Source organism: Juglans microcarpa x Juglans regia, chromosome 8D (genome assembly GCF_004785595.1).
Source record: "Juglans microcarpa x Juglans regia isolate MS1-56 chromosome 8D, Jm3101_v1.0, whole genome shotgun sequence".
NCBI lineage: Eukaryota > Viridiplantae > Streptophyta > Magnoliopsida > Fagales > Juglandaceae > Juglans > Juglans microcarpa x Juglans regia.
Window position 1 is genome coordinate 5,482,299 of NC_054608.1, and position 16,084 is coordinate 5,498,382.

Below are 16,084 nucleotides of genomic sequence, written 5' to 3' on the forward strand. Positions count from 1 at the left end.
AGAAGACATGGGACGCTCAAAATGGACGCAGTTGGTGACTGTCTGACAGATAGACCCCAAGCCCTCCCCTAACCAAACCCTACGACGTTACCGAACCCCCCCACTTTTTCATGCACTCAAATAAGATGGTTTTAGTGGGTTCGAGAAATTATGCAACACTTCATGCCCTTCACGAATCTCACCACTTTTTGGCCCGGGTTAGGTGATGATTTGGACCAATATCTTTGACACTCCAACCCCTTCATATTATCTGTCCCAAAAAAAGTGTGATTTCCACGAGTAAAGCAAGTAATTATTTTGTTCTCTTATTTGTATGGGACAGTGTTTAATAGTTCTTAATTTTTGAATGCGTAAGGGCTACTTAATTATTTTTTAAAAAAGTAAAATTTATTATTAAAAAAATTAGTTTTTTTTATCATATGAGTCTTATATTTATTCACTTTTTTTTAAGATATTCTACGGTGCTTGTATAATTTATGACTGCAAATATCGTTTCTTTTATAAATACCATTACGAAAGAATGTGACGAGATACTGGCGTAGTTTGTAGTATTTTTATTTTATTTCTATTGAAATTAACAAATTTTGTGATCTTGTTTATTGGGTTTTCTTGTCTGGTTTTCATTTTTCTTAATTTATGACATTCTATGCTCCATACATATCTACAACTTATAAAGAGGTGTTGAAAAAGGTGTGATTTATGCTGTGCATTTGTCCTTTTTCATGTTCTTAATTGAGTAATTGAGCATTGGAAGATAATATTATTAATTTCCTTCTTTTTCTTGGTGGGTACGTATTCAAGTGGGAAAATTCAGATTGTTTGACAGCCATGGAGCCGTCCTTTCTATTAGCTGTTGGTTACCTAACGTCCACTAAATCCAATTTAAGCTGTTAATGCAATACTATTATCACCTCACCAAGGAAGAGAGGTCATAATTCTTTGGCCATGAGGTCATAATAGAACATCAATTTTCTCCAATTCTTAGGCTATATCAAATGCCAAAGTAAAATAGTTACAGTTGTATCATTATTTTTATAAAATTGCCGTAAAAGTTATAAAAATGGTGTATTTATTTCATTTCTCAATAAAAATATATATATATATATATACACTTTTAATGAAGTGATATATTATTGCGTTTGATAATTGTAAAATAGTTGTAAGAATATATTATCATGCAACTTTTGGTTAAGATTTACATGAGCTCTCTCCCCTTCATGATCTTATGAGAGACATGTTCAATTTTTTTGAGTTGTTGTAATGTAAATACTAAGGCCTTGTTGGGATTCAGAAAGTATCTCGTGATTTCATCTCATTATTACAATTTTTTTAAATTTTTACACAAAATATAATAAACAATTCAACTTTTTAAAATTTTGATTCAATTTTTTCAAATCTCAAAACAATAATAATATTAAAAAAATAATATTTTCTAACAATATTTTATTCATCTTTCATTTAAAACCATCTAATCTCATCCTTGATTAATCCAGACCAACCCTAAATGGATAAGGGATGAAAAAACCTCAATCATTTGATTTGAAAACAACGATTAAGATTTATAAAAAATCCATACGATAAAATGCCTAAAAATGTTAGGAATATTGCCAGGAGAGTGCCTTTATTTCTGGCCCCAAAAGAATCATCAGCTTCCTTTTACACCCATATGATGTCTGCTTGCAACAAACCCAGCTGGTCTTCAAAGGACCCATTTTATATATATATATATATATATATATATATGTTTTTTCCTTCCTTTAACAGCTCATTTTTTCATTAACTTGTAAACTAAAGTGCGTAGGGTTGAAGCAAATGCTCTTTTATCTGTTTCCTGGGCATAATAATGTCAATCTATTATGATGCTTAAGAATTCCAATCAATTTGGACAAGTCTCTGATGAACTCGCAGACCTTACTACCATAACCCACAACACTGAAAGCAACGGCTGAAAGCAACAATTCATTACACATCATTACTTAGCAAGGGTTGCTAAAATATATATATATATATATGTATATATATATATATATATGTATATATTTACGAGTCTCTACTCTTCGCACTATAGTCTATTGACATGACATTAATTGATTTGTAAGAGAATTCATAACAACTTAATCCAAGTTCGTGCTAGCTTTAATATTTCTTTACCAATTTAATTACTGGTTTCTGAAAACATAACATATAACAATGAGTATCCTCATTCAACAACCACATTTCAAGTGAAGCTTCTAACAGGAAAAGTGGACCCACTTTCTGCAGCATTAGGTATAGAGTATGATTGAAGTCATCTCTTTGGAATGAGTTCGTACATAGAATTCATGCTAGTGATGAGAAAAAGTGGACCAAACTTTACTAACTCCGACCCTTTATACCATTATATAAGCAACCCCAATCCTCGCCAACTTCTGCACAAGCCTCATTTTCTTTGTAAGTTCCTCAAAATGGCCAGCTTCAATGCCGGAGTTGTGTGTGCATTGTTAGTCTTGTGCATGTTTGTGCCAAGCTTGGCCACTGTTTACACCGTTGGAGATACCTCAGGTTGGGCCATAGGTACTGATTATAGCACCTGGCCTAGTGGCAAGACCTTTGCAGTTGGTGATAGCCTTGGTAAGTTTTCACTTTTCAGCCCCCCATGATGAGTACTTTAACATACCAAAACATGACCTTACCACCACAAATTTTATCATTTCCATGAATAATGAGATGTTTTTGAGTGAATAAAGCATAATATTCCACAAATCAATCTGACTTGTATGAAACACTCTGCTCCATTCTCAAACTTGTACCTTTCCAAAATTTTATGTAATTGTTTGCAGTGTAAGGAAATGGGTGACATGTATTTAAGAAATGAAAATGTCTTCTACACTTCAAATGAAACAAAACTTCTAGTTTCCTAAACTGCAGTGTAATCACAAATCAAAATGCCTTCTGCACTTCAGATATAACAGTGTGATCCATTATTGCTCTTTACAACTTTCAAATTTTGTTTATGTGACAGTGTTCAACTATGGAGGTGGACACACGGTGGATGAAGTGAGCGCTAGCGACTACAACTCTTGCACTGTGGGCAATTCCCTCTCCACCGATAGTAGTGGCACCACCACCATCCCTCTCAAGACCGCCGGGACTCACTACTTCATTTGTGGTGTTGTTGGCCATTGTGGGAGTGGCATGAAGCTTGCTGTGACTGTTGGTAAAGCATCAGCCACTGCACCATCTGGAACAGGAACACCATCCACACCAGCGGGTAACACGCCTACTGCCACTACCACTACCCCCACCACCACCTCAACACATTCGTCTTCAGGGACTACCCTCTCCCCTATTGTGGCTCTATTTGTAATGGCCTGGTCTACTTTTTCTGTGTTGGCTCTCACATAAATTTTGGCTAGAATGCAGAATCTAGCCAGGTTGGAGGCAGTGCTCTTTCTAATTCTTTCTTTTGTCATCTTTGTATGGTGATTTTCTTAGTTTATGAATAGGCTATTTACAATTCAAAAAGACAGAATAGTATTGGTATGTAAAATTATGATGCATCATTGAGTTCGTGTCACTAAACCTGTGTGGGTTTCTTGGAATCAGAGCATTCGCATGAACATGAGAGATATAGATCAGATATATGATGTGATCATGTAGTGCACAAATAATTTAAAACATACTTCGAACTTTGGAGTTTTACACCTTACTACTAAAAAGTTGTAGTAGCATTTAATTGGACTAAATCAACAGATCAAATACATCTTTCAGTTGTTGTTATGTTTTGTAAATTTGGAAAGATCTCCATTTTGTTGGGTGGTTAAACTATTTTTTTCTATCTATTCACATTCATAGCATCAAATAAACACTGTGTTGGCTTAGAGTAAATGTACTAGTCCTTAGAAGGAAGGAGGGTTGGTATGAGTCCCTACCTGCAGGTTCACGAATCTGAATTGAACTGGAGTCACATCCAGGAGAAAATGCCATTTTAGACTCTGAAAACTCTTCTTTCAAAATACTTTGGTGGGGTTGATGCCTTCACCTCATCTGAAAGACTGAATCGACGTTACAGATCCCAACTTTGCAGCCCTTGAACAAAAGCTGGACCATTCTTGAAAAGATGGGGTCCACTGGTTGATTAACAGAGGGGAACTCTGTCAACTTCTGCAACCAGGATTAGACTCGGCTCCAACCCCTAAGAATTTAACAGAAGGCCCACTGACCCAAACGACAGAAATACTTCAACCAATCATATTTTCCTCTTTTCAGACTGGGCTGAACCAGGAGGTGTTTCTCAAGCAAAGATTTCTTCACAGATCATTCTCCTCTAAGAAATTATTATTGATTCTTTCTTGGGATATTTGACAGTTAAACAGTTCTCATTTCCAAACAGAAAACATTTACGGTATAAAAGCTTCTTATAGTATTTTCAAAAACACAAAAAAACTCATCTTCCAAACAACACAGCAGCCACCACGGGGTAGGCAGATAGATGCCTCAAACAGAGGGAGATCCACAATTATAAAAAACCCCAAAAATAAGGTTTGATCTCTTATCTCAATAGACAGAGAAAGCTTTATCTTCGCCACTCAACTAACTTAGACATCAGAGCTACTCCCAACAAGCCTCATTGCGATATTGCCTCTACAGATAACTCAGAACTCGAGAGATCGACTCCTTGGTGGATTCGAAAACTGTAGCTACACAAAGAAGTAATGCCTAAAGAAAATAATGGTTGGAGTAGGTCCATTCCTACAACATACTCAAAAGGGAAAAGAGATTAATAGATGGGACAAGAAGCCCATGACTAGACTAAATGCATCATACTTGGGAAGAACGTGTCTGTTTCCCAGACAAACCTACCTCAATATAACTCAGGCCTTTTCCCCCACAATGAAGGTACTAAGGCAGGACCATTATAGAATCAAAAACTATATGTGCAGTCATTTTTGCGTACTTCTTGGCACTCCACTAATGTGATTGACTGCGTCACTTTTTTTGATTTGAAATAACTGTTTTGAACAATCATATGATCCATAACTACAGTTCTAGACTTTGATTTGTAGGAAGCCATATGATCCTTAGACTTGTCTCATGACACAAGTTGGAAGTGTCATGCATCCCCAAATCACCGTCTCTTATTTATAGGAGAGTATCAAAATTGATTTGGGAATGGATAATAACAAATCCTAGATTTGAAAACATTCAAATCTCTTATACTTTTAAGATCTTCCACCATTGCCTAATCCTAGGGGTGTAACCAAACCAATTTGGTCCGGTTTTGGACATTTTTTTAGAATCGACACCGGTTTTGAAAATTTAAAAACTGATACCGTACCAATTCACTACCGAAGCTAGAACCTCCTGTTTTTTTAGTTTCAATCAAGTCCGATTTTTTCGGTTTTACTGATTATCTATGTTAGTAATAATATGATGTTTACATATATTAAATTATTAGTCTATTTGTATTACACATACTAGAACAATATTGAATTTAATTATAGTCTATATAAATTCTAGACATTTTATATGAGTATATAAGATAAAATATGTAAAAATGTATTTACAAAAAAGAATATATATATATTATAATTTATTATGCCAAAAATGTATTTATCCTTGATATATAGATATAGATATATATATATATATATACACTAAAAGTAAGTTTATATTAATAACTTAATATTAATGTTCATATTTAAAATTGAAATTTCATGTATATTAATTTAATATTATAAAATTAAAATTTATATGTTATATCAAATGTTATATTAAAAATTATAAAATTAATTTTATGTTATATTAATTTTATGGTATAAGATTAATAAAAATGAATAATAAGATTAAAATTTTATTTTATATTAATTATCAATTTAGTATACAAAATATCTATAATATAATATAAAAAACTTATATATAATACAAAAAATTATATAACAAACAATATGTATATATATAGAAACTAATCCAGTTCAATTCAAATGGATTTTTAAAATTTGAAAACCGATACTAGACTAATTTCCAACTGGTTTTTGTTTTTAAAAACAGGAGCCAGATCGATTACAAACCGGACCGAACCCACTGGTTCTGTCCACTTCAGTCGGTCTCACCAGTTTTCGATTTAGTTTTACTGCCCTACCGAATCCCAAGTTTACTGTCAGTTTTGATGACCACCATATCAAGTCTTCGATTTTTTGTCTAACTTTTGTCTTCCCCATTTTTATGCATATGCTAAAGAAAATAAATCCTCGGTTAGACCTATGAGATGAAAAATTTATGAATAGTAATAAGATAATTTATGAATATTAGTGAGATATTTTGAGTTAAGATTTTTATGAAATTTTAAAAAATGAGAAAAAAAATTGGATAAAAATATTATTAAGTTAAAAGAGAGTTAGAATATAAATTTTTAATATAATTTTTATTTTAAGATTTGAAAAAGAATTATTTTTTGTGTTTTATTTAGAAGTTTGAAAAAGTTAAAATGATTAGGTAATAATTAAATGAACAAATTGAAAAATTAAAAATTGAAAATTGAAAATATTTATATTTAAATAATATTTAGATGTTGAGATTGGATGTGTAATAAACCCAAGTGGATTGTAAGAGAAAATGATTAGGAAAATGGATAGAAACTGAGAAAAAATCTGGAATTGATGCCACACGTAACGATACAGCTCTCTTAGAGGGAGCACCTAAATGAAACAAGGAAAAGTTTTAACAATAATATTCTGATGCCTCTAACAAATCTCTATTGCGAGATATAACAATTTCCGGACATATTCCACTACATGCCCTCAGCCAATAGGAAAATAACAGTAAAATACTACTTTGTGCATAAATAGAAATGTAAATGATAAGATAACTTTGGGCTTGCTAGAGCCCATTAAGTCGACGGTCCAAAGGACTAATATTCCATAAGCCATCATCCTCTTGCAATCTTCTTGTCCTTTCTTCTATTCAAGCCCGAAATTCCCTAAGGCCCACGGCCCACGACCACACTTCACTTCACACACGACACCCACTTCACATGAACCCTAACCCCCTTTTGCCATGCCATGTGACAGGATGAAATGGTATGAAAGATTTCTTAGACGAGACGAAAGGTTTGAAAGAATATAAAGCATCATTCGTTTAACTGTGTAGGAATCTTAATCAAGAGGTTACATCCTTCTATTTCCTTTTTGTTTTAATTTGAGAATCGAAATGGTCATCCAGATTCCACACCCACATAAATCCCAACTATCGTACTGCTAGTAATAACTTTTTTGTTCTTTTTGTTTTGATTTTATCTTTTAAGTATTTTTTTTAACATTTTTAATCATTAAAAAAAATAAAAAAATATTTTACAATTTCACTAATAATCACTTTCTTAATTATTAAATAAAAATTAAAAATTAAAAATTAAAAATTAAAAAAAATAAAAAAAAAATAAGATTGCATAGTAAATTTGAGAGATTTCACTAACCTTTTTTCACATAAATAAACAAGAGAAAGAAAGAAGGAAAAAGGCAATGCAAAGCTGTGGTCAACATCAGTTTGGACATGTGTGTCTCTCGTGGCTGTGGCAAGGCACATGGATCACTAACATGTAAAGGCAGTGTTGACGACAGCTGTGACCACGTGACGCAGGTAAAGTCCTCCCTCCATTTCTTTTTAATTTTTCAAACCATTTTGCTTTCCATCTTTTTCTTTCTCATAAAAGATAATTTATAGGGAAGAAAAGTAGGGCCTAAAAACTAATACTTTATATATATATATATTCTTAAAAATGTTTTATCAATTTACAAATATAAACCTTCTTTGCAACAATGAATAAAACTAAAAGTAATTTTTTTCTCATTTCATTACTACTCCATTCCACTTGTTTGCTATTTCCTTTATTTTTTTATCTTTTTAATTTAATATTTAAAGAAGTGATTGTTAATGAAATTGTATATTTTTTTAATAGTTAAGAATGTTAAAAAAATACTTAAAAATAATAAAAAATAAAAAATTTCAATACACTCTAAAATAATAAACAATGGTAGAAAATAATACCTTCAATTATCTTATCAAACATTAACTTATCAAATATGATTGGAAGACAAATCCATCCAAAACAAACAAACAAACAACCATTTCCTTGATTTCAGAAACAAACGGAACAATTTACGTTGATTTCAGAAAAAACAGAAAAGACCGAAATGGCGAAACACGTTGTCTTTTGGCCAGCTGTCCTAAAATATCTGACACAAAAAGACAAAACACAAAAACACCTGTTTGTGTAAACACCGCTCTCACTGTAATTACCCTCACCTTCTCTTAGAATCATTTAATACTCCGACAACAACCAAACTATATAAGAGAATTAGTATTAACTTCATCAAAAACTTAATAAAATGTAAAATATAATAATTTTATCAAAATAAAATTATAGTGGATTAGTCAAATAAATATGAAACTTTAAACTACAATAAATAAATAAATTTATTCAAATTTAAAAAATTATTATTTACTCATCAAATATATTTTTTATTCACTTTTAATCTTTACATATCTTTTTTTAATTACGTTTAATCCACAACCGTCTTGTAATAATAATGTAAAATTTAATTAAATTATTAATTAACATATTATTAGTATAATTATAAAATATGAAAAAAAGTATTTTTATTAAAAAATAATATTATATTATTCTTTTAATGAATTCAATGTAGAATTATGGTTAGAGAGATTTTATATTTATAGAAATCATATACTTTTTATCAAATTTTAAAAATAATTTTAAAAAAGTCAATGCTAATACTCTAAAGTTTATAGAGAGTGAACCATAAATATAAGGAAATTGGTACCTGGTGAATTTAGGGTCTGAAAGTTATTGTTTAGATATTCTTATTTTTTTAATAATTAAATAAGTAATTATTATTAAGATTATATTTATTTATTTTTAAAATATATTTAAAAATACTTAAAAAATAAAATAAAGAACATAATTTACACTAGTAATAAGTTTGAAAAGAACACAATTTACAGTAGTAGCACACCCTCAAAATCACAATGACTAAAATCTTAAACTTCTTCTATTCTTTTATAACAATTTAAACTTATTTAACAAATCCTACGTGACGTCACAACAGAAGACATAAGAGTAGAGTAGTGTTAGGGTGCTACCTGGCGTTGGGCGTGCCGCTACACAAATTTGTCTTTTTATTTTTTATTTTTTATCATGTTTTCTAACATTTTTAAATATTTTTAAAAAATTAAAAATATATATCAATAAATTAAAAATTACTTTCTTAATTATTAAGTAAAAAAAATTAAAAAATAAAATAAAATACATAAAATCAAAATGAAAGAACAAATCAGGCGACATTCTATCATTTCTCGTGAGTTTGTATAAAGTAAGGAACATAGGAAAGTTTTCCATATAGCTAAAACAAAAGATGGAAGTTAGGTTAGAAATATAATATAAATAAATAAATTTATATATGATATCATTGAAAATTACGAAATCCACGATCTACATCATTTAATTAAATATTTTTTTTACAAAATAAATTTCTATTAAATATTTCAGGGAGAAATCTGGGGCATGAAAAAACTGTTAAAATATAATCTAAATAAATAAATCTACAAGAACAGTAATTAAGGACAGAATCCAGTGATTTGACATTCAATATCTTGAAAGAAATATAGACTAAAATGCAAACTCGACGTAAATTAATGATAATAAAGTCAATAAAAATGAAACAGACAAGAGACTCAAATAATTAATAATAATAACAACAATAATCAAGCATCACTATCTCCTGATAAATTTAAAGTACAATAAAATAAAAAGGAACTCCATAAAATATAGAGATTATAAAGGATAAAAAAAAAAAAAAAAAAAACTAGTACTGAGACCAAACCCTAGCAAATCTGGGACTACGGAGAGAGACATGGCTCCGATCGGATCTACATCAACAAAGTTGCAGCTAAGATGACCGAAGCTACAGATCCTGTGACGGAGACTGTGTTCAAGGCTGCGCCATTGCCAGGAGAGCCGGCTGGTGACTCGGACGACGGCGGTGAGCTTATCGAGGTGCCCGAGCCCGGAGCGCTAGTAGGAGTTGATGTGGGAGGAGCTGGAGGCGAGCTGGACGGAGCACCGGTGGGCGGCGTGGCAGCGGAGGTCGGAGCGGGAGCTGAGGCCGGTGGAGACATAGTGGGAGTGGGAGAAGGAGTAGGGGTCGAGATGTGAGCCGGAGGAGGAGCAGCTTTAGGAGAAGAAGCCGGCGGGGACTTGGTCGGAGAACCTGTCGGCGCCCCGCCCGGGGCTTGAGCAAAAGCCGAACCAGCCACTAAAGCGAAAAGAAGCATCAACCACACAAAACCAGAGCAAGCCATTGATGTTCTCTTTCAGCGCTCGTCGTCTCAGACCTGGAGAAGGAAAAGTTCTGGACAGTAACTAGAATTGTAGAGAGAGCAAGCGGCGTACAGCAACACGGTAGCAGTACCTTTGTGTAGAAATATTATATATATATATATATATGAAAAATTTTATATATAAGCCGTCTCACGTTAATAATATAATTTGATTTAACTTAAATTTTTAAAATTTAAATATTATAAATTAAATATTATTATTATTAAAGTGGTAGGTATGCTTAAATAAGTGTTTAAAATGATTTTTTATGGGTACACTATTGTGCCCCCGACTTCAAATAAAAATAAAAAACAGCATTTTTGAGAGAAAATGCAAAGCTTCCAAATAAAGCTTAAAATAAATAGGACGCGTAATGGTTTCAAATAACCTCCAAATCAGTATTTTTTTTAATTATTTAAAAAACAACCCTTATTTTTTGCAAATTCTATAATCACTCGCGTCTCACGAAATTTGTTAACTTCCTAGGAGTAAGAGATCACTTATAACAATATTGAAGAATGACAGGAGACAAGAATTTTATAAATAATAATAAAATAATTTGTAAATAATAATGAGATAGTTTGAGTTAATATTTTATAGAATTTTAAGAAATGAGAGAAAAAGTTAAAAAATATTATAAAGTTAAAATATTGTTGAAATATTATTTTTTTAATATTATTTTTGTTTGAATTTGAAAATATTGAATTATTTTTTATTTTTTGTTTGAAAGTTTAGGATATTTGTAATAATTAGTTTAAAAAATTGTAATAATTAATTTAAAAGTATTTTTGTTTGAGTAATGTTTGGGAAGGAAATGAAAAAAGAATTTTGAGATATAAACTTTTTCCAAACAAGCCCATAGATATAAATTAAATAATTAAATCTATTTCTTCTTATCAGTTTAAATTTTTTAGACAAATTTTTACATTGTATTATAGCAGAGGTTCTGAATTTGAACCCTGACTTTACATTATATCTCATTTAATTAATCATTCCATTTGTTGGGTCCATTTATTGAGAATAAGTCTGACCTATATGTGAGGGTGAGTGTTAAGATATAAATAATAATTAAATCTACTTCTTCTCATCAACTTAAAATTTTGGGATAAATGGCAATTTTACAACCACCATTTTTGATAGGTTTCATCCATTAAAAGAGCAAACTTCTTTCAGCTGCAGTCTTGGTGAATTAAAAGTAAAAACTCATCCCCAACTCAGCTCTCATACTAGAAAGGCCTTGTTTGGGTTTAGAACTCAACTCATTTCATCTTATCTAATTATTACAATTTTTTTAAATTTCTAAATAAAATATAATAAATAATTCAAATTTTTCAAATAAAAATAATATTAAAAATAACATTCTAACAATATTTTATTTAACTTTCAACTTTCAACTTTCATCTCAATTCATATCATTTTAACTCACTATCCAAACCTTCAAGAGAGCATTCACCAAATTTTCATTTGTAAAGGGATTCCCAAATAGTTGAATGGTGAGGCTTAGATCCGTTTGAATAGTGAGATGAGATGAGATGATTTTAGATGAGTTGAATAAAATATTGTTAGAATATTATTTTTTAATATTATTATTGTTTTGATATTTGAAAAAATTAAATGATTTATTATATTTTATGTAAAAATTTGATAAATTTGTAATGATGAGATGGAGGTGATGTGAATGGTTCATTCAATTCAACCCAAGCAGAAGTGGAATTAATCAACCTCCAGGTCAGTTTGCATTGGAATGCGACATCATGAAGATTTTTGAGTGCCATGTCCACCTTCATCCAAAGATCTACAAATTTGGTTTCAGGAAATCCACTTCCTTTGTTGGCGTTCCTTGTATTCCTCCCAAAAGAAGATAGCAAGAGATAAGTGTAGGAACTAAAGCACCTTTTTTAGATTCATTGTGGATTGTATTGATGGACAAAAACCTCATAAATGAACATTTGAATAATTTTTTTTTTATACATTAGGAGAAGGTGGTCGAACTCATGATCTCCATTTTCGAGATGTGGGTCTTGTGCCAGGCCTTTCGCAACATTTGAGTAATTAATTACAAGAGAGATAAACTTAAGAGATGAATTTCTAATTTTTATTAAACATTTAATATTGTTGGTAGCAATTTTCACAATACATGTAGAACTTACTTTATATATTTATCACTTTATTTTATATATTATTGACAACATATGACAATAATAACTTTTTTTTAACTGAAGAAAATACTCTTCACACTTTAGGATATCTAAACCCTATTCCATCATTGCCAAGTCTTTTTTTTTTTTTTTTCCCTTCCTAAAGTGACTTCATTAGTGAAATAACATTAGTACAAGAGTAGATCATATTACAAACTATTTTATCAGACCATGCTTCTAGTACCTAATGGGGGGTCCTTCCCACTATGAAAATCTAAGAAACATGGTGAGATTTCTATAGAGGGATTTTTCCAAACTTATTGTTGGAATATGCCCATTGCGCATCGATTCTGTGATCAATGTATCTTGACTGCTCTCCATTCTTCTAGCTCTTTTAATAGAAATCTGGTATCACTTGTTACTCCTAATTCCCAGTTGCTTGCTTTTTAGGGATGATTAATGTTGTTGATAACATTTAGTGAATTCCCTTCAATGACAACTTTTCTGATATTGCTTGTAAATGCTTCTTGAACTCCTATTTAAGCTGACATTGCTTCACTTTGATTTGGGTCAATGCTCCATACAAATCTGGTCACTACAAATTGAATTTCACCATTTTTTGATCAGCAAGCTACTGTTGATGTCTTGCCTTGTTGCCTCACTGTAGCATCAAATGTAATGGAGAAGGTGTCCTCAAATTCAGGTGGGTTCCAATTAGAGTTGGATTCTGAACCTTTCCACTCCCATGCTTTACAATGTTCCTAATACATGTCTAAGGTTTTTTTGACAAATTGATCTACTGCTATGTTGCTGCTTGTATGAATTTTCTGGTTTCTAATGAACCAAATATTATCCATTGCCACGATAGCTAATATTTGAAAATGATGTGCTTCTTGATCAAAGAGATTTAGCTTGGTAGGGTTAAGAATATTTTCAATCCAAGTCCTAATCCCTAAAGATTTGAATACTTCTATGTCTAATGGCCAAGGTGATTGTCTGCAAAAAAATTCTTGTGAAAAAGCAACTTAGAAATAGGTGCTCAGTAGTTTCCTCCTGATAACAAATGGGATAGATCTTTTGATCCTCAGAAAGTGCTATAAATCTACTAAGGAGGTTCCTAGTAGTTACAATGTTATTTAACACTTTCCAAAGGAAAAGCTTCAGCCTGTCTTGGGAGTTTTAAGGATTAGAGTTTTTTCCATGAGTGAATAAGATTTGTTGTATTTTGATCATTCTGTTGGAGAACAATAGTTGCATAAGCTGATTTTACCGGAAAAAACCTAATGAGTGCTGAGTCCATCTTGGATTGTCTTGCTGATTGTGATAATGGTGCTTAGTTAGATGAATTTTTTGGATTTCAGTTATTGTTTCCTGAGTAAAAAGAGCCTGTAGCAAAATTGTGTTCCATCTTCTTGGCTCCTCAAGAATGAGTTCAGATACTTTCAGTTGAGGATCTTTCCATGTATCGGGTGTTTTTGGTTTTGGAGTGAATCTATCAAGAAAAGGTACCCATGGGTTTGACCCAACTTTAGTTCCTGCCCCATTATTGATCTGGATGCAAAGATTAGATAGAATGAAGTCTTTTTGTTTGATAATGCTTTTCCAGAATCTAGAGTCTGTTGGTTTTGCAGAAATATTGTTCCAATTTGAGTTTCTCATGTATTTTTGGATAGCATTTCTTTGCATGTGCTTATTTCCTTATTAACAAGGTGCCAGACAACTTTGCTCATAAGGGTTTTATTGAAGTTGGCTGCAGTTCTCATTCCTAGACCTCCTGAGGATTTAGGTTGATAAATTGGCTTCCAAGATTTTGGTGTAAGATTGTGAGTTTTGTTAGCATTAAACCCCCACCAGAACTTCATTTGAACTCTATCAATTTGCTTAGTGATTTTCTTAGAAAGCCAAGTGGTAGCCATAGTATAGGAAGGGATTGTGCTAGCTACTGACTTGATAAGGGTTGTTTTGTCAGCTTGAGAGAGGAGCTTTGATTTCAATCCAATTAGCTTACTTTGGATTTTCTCTATGATTTCTTGACAATGTTGTTTCATAGGGACCACAACATTGAGTGGCAGACCTAAGTACTTGGTTTTTGATTGGGATAGCTTAAAGTTAAAGATTGTTTTAACTTCTCTTATTAAGTTTTGTCTACTGTTCTTACTAAATTGAATGGAGGATTTGGCTGAGTTGATCTTTTGGCCAAACCAAGATTGATAAATCTCAAGGCATTGCATGAATGCTTGAGAATTTTGAGCAGTGGTTGTGCCAAATAGAATTAAATTATCTGCAAAAAGCAGATGAGAAAAGTAAGGCCCATTCCTACTAATTTGGATCCCTCGAGTTATTCCCATTTGTTTTTGTCGAGAATAGCTATTAATAAGAGAGAACTTCACTACCTAAAATGAAAAGGAATGGTGAGAGTGGATCACCTTGTCTGATTTCTCGATTTGGATGCTTAAATCCATAAGGTTTCCCATTTATCACAACTAAGATGTTGTTGTCATACACTCCTTAATCCAATTTATCCAAATTTGATAGAAACCAAGGCAGTTAAATATGGATAACAGAAAATTCCATTCCATAAAATCAAAAACTTTTTTCATGTCAATTTTGACAGCCATGAGGCTTTTTCTTCCTTTTTTGTGTTTCAAAACATGGAATGCCTCCTGAGCAAGTATAGTATTTTCTTGGATTATCTTGCCAGGAAAGAAAGCATTCTGAGAAGGGGAAATGATTTTTTTCATCACTACTTTAAGTCTGTTAGAAAGAATCTTGACAATGATCTTATAGCTGACATTAGAAAGGCTACTTGGCCTAAAATGATGGACATTGTTTCAAGATTCTATTTTTGGAATGAGTACATGTTTGTATGATTCATTTCCTTTAACATATGCCCTAAAGTGAAAAAACTCTTGATGGCTATAATGAGATCTCCTTTCATAATTTCCTAATACTGTTTGTAAAAGAAACCAGTGAACCCATCTGGACCAAGAGCTTTAGAAGAGGGAATTTGTTTGATTGTGTGAAGGATTTCTTCATCAGAGGGTAGTTGGCCAAGAAATTGATTGTCAATCTCTATGATTTTTTCAGGAAAGAGATGATCAAGATCTTGAGTGATATGTGGAGATGTTTCAAAAATTTTTTTTTAAATGCTTCTAAAACATTGTTTGGATGTTCAGAGGATTGGAGTCCCACTACTTTAAGTCATTTTTTATACAACTAATTTCATTCCTCCTTCTGATTGTGGAAGTCATGCGAAAGAATTTTGTGTTTAGATCAGTGGTGGTTAACCAATTAATCCTTGATCTATGACTCCACAAAATTTCCTCTATTTTCAACTATTCATTGAGACACTCTCGAATAGAATTCTCTTGCTAAGTGTTAATTCTCATTTGGGATTTGAGATTGGATTTGAATTAACTTATTGGATAGATCTTTTATACAGTTTTGAATATGTCCAAAGTGGTTAATGTTTTAGATTTTAAGACCTTTTTTTTACCTCTTTAAGCTTTTGATTGAGAATGAAAGAAAGTGTGTCAGTCCAGTTGATTTCCTAAGCACTTTTAATCACATTAAC

General features: G+C 31.7%; 2 protein-coding genes across 2 annotated transcripts; one reads left to right on the forward strand and one right to left on the reverse strand.

Annotated features, from left to right (window-relative positions):
• The first annotated feature begins 2,395 nt into the window (after window positions 1-2,395).
• LOC121243424 (blue copper protein-like) lies at window positions 2,396-3,681 on the forward strand. Its single transcript, XM_041141543.1, has 2 exons — window positions 2,396-2,610; window positions 3,002-3,681. Exons 1-2 carry the CDS (start codon window positions 2,445-2,447, stop codon window positions 3,382-3,384), a joined length of 549 nt encoding a protein of 182 aa, XP_040997477.1. The 5' UTR covers window positions 2,396-2,444; the 3' UTR covers window positions 3,385-3,681.
• A 6,054-nt stretch (window positions 3,682-9,735) lies between these two features.
• LOC121243544 (classical arabinogalactan protein 10-like) lies at window positions 9,736-10,466 on the reverse strand. The gene has a single exon (XM_041141671.1). The coding sequence runs from the start codon at window positions 10,351-10,353 to the stop codon at window positions 9,922-9,924; it is 432 nt and encodes a 143-aa protein (XP_040997605.1). The 5' UTR covers window positions 10,354-10,466; the 3' UTR covers window positions 9,736-9,921.
• Window positions 10,467-16,084: the final 5,618 nt, after the last annotated feature.

Bases quoted from the DNA above. Each gene is read 5' to 3' on its own strand.
- LOC121243424 (XM_041141543.1), top strand. From the start codon at position 2,445: ATGGCCAGCTTCAATGCCGGAGTTGTGTGTGCATTGTTAGTCTTGTGC. The intron at 2,611-3,001 runs GTAAGTTTTCAC...TTTATGTGACAG, and splicing joins TGCAGTTGGTGATAGCCTTG to TGTTCAACTATGGAGGTGGA.
- LOC121243544 (XM_041141671.1), bottom strand. From the start codon at position 10,353: ATGGCTTGCTCTGGTTTTGTGTGGTTGATGCTTCTTTTCGCTTTAGTG.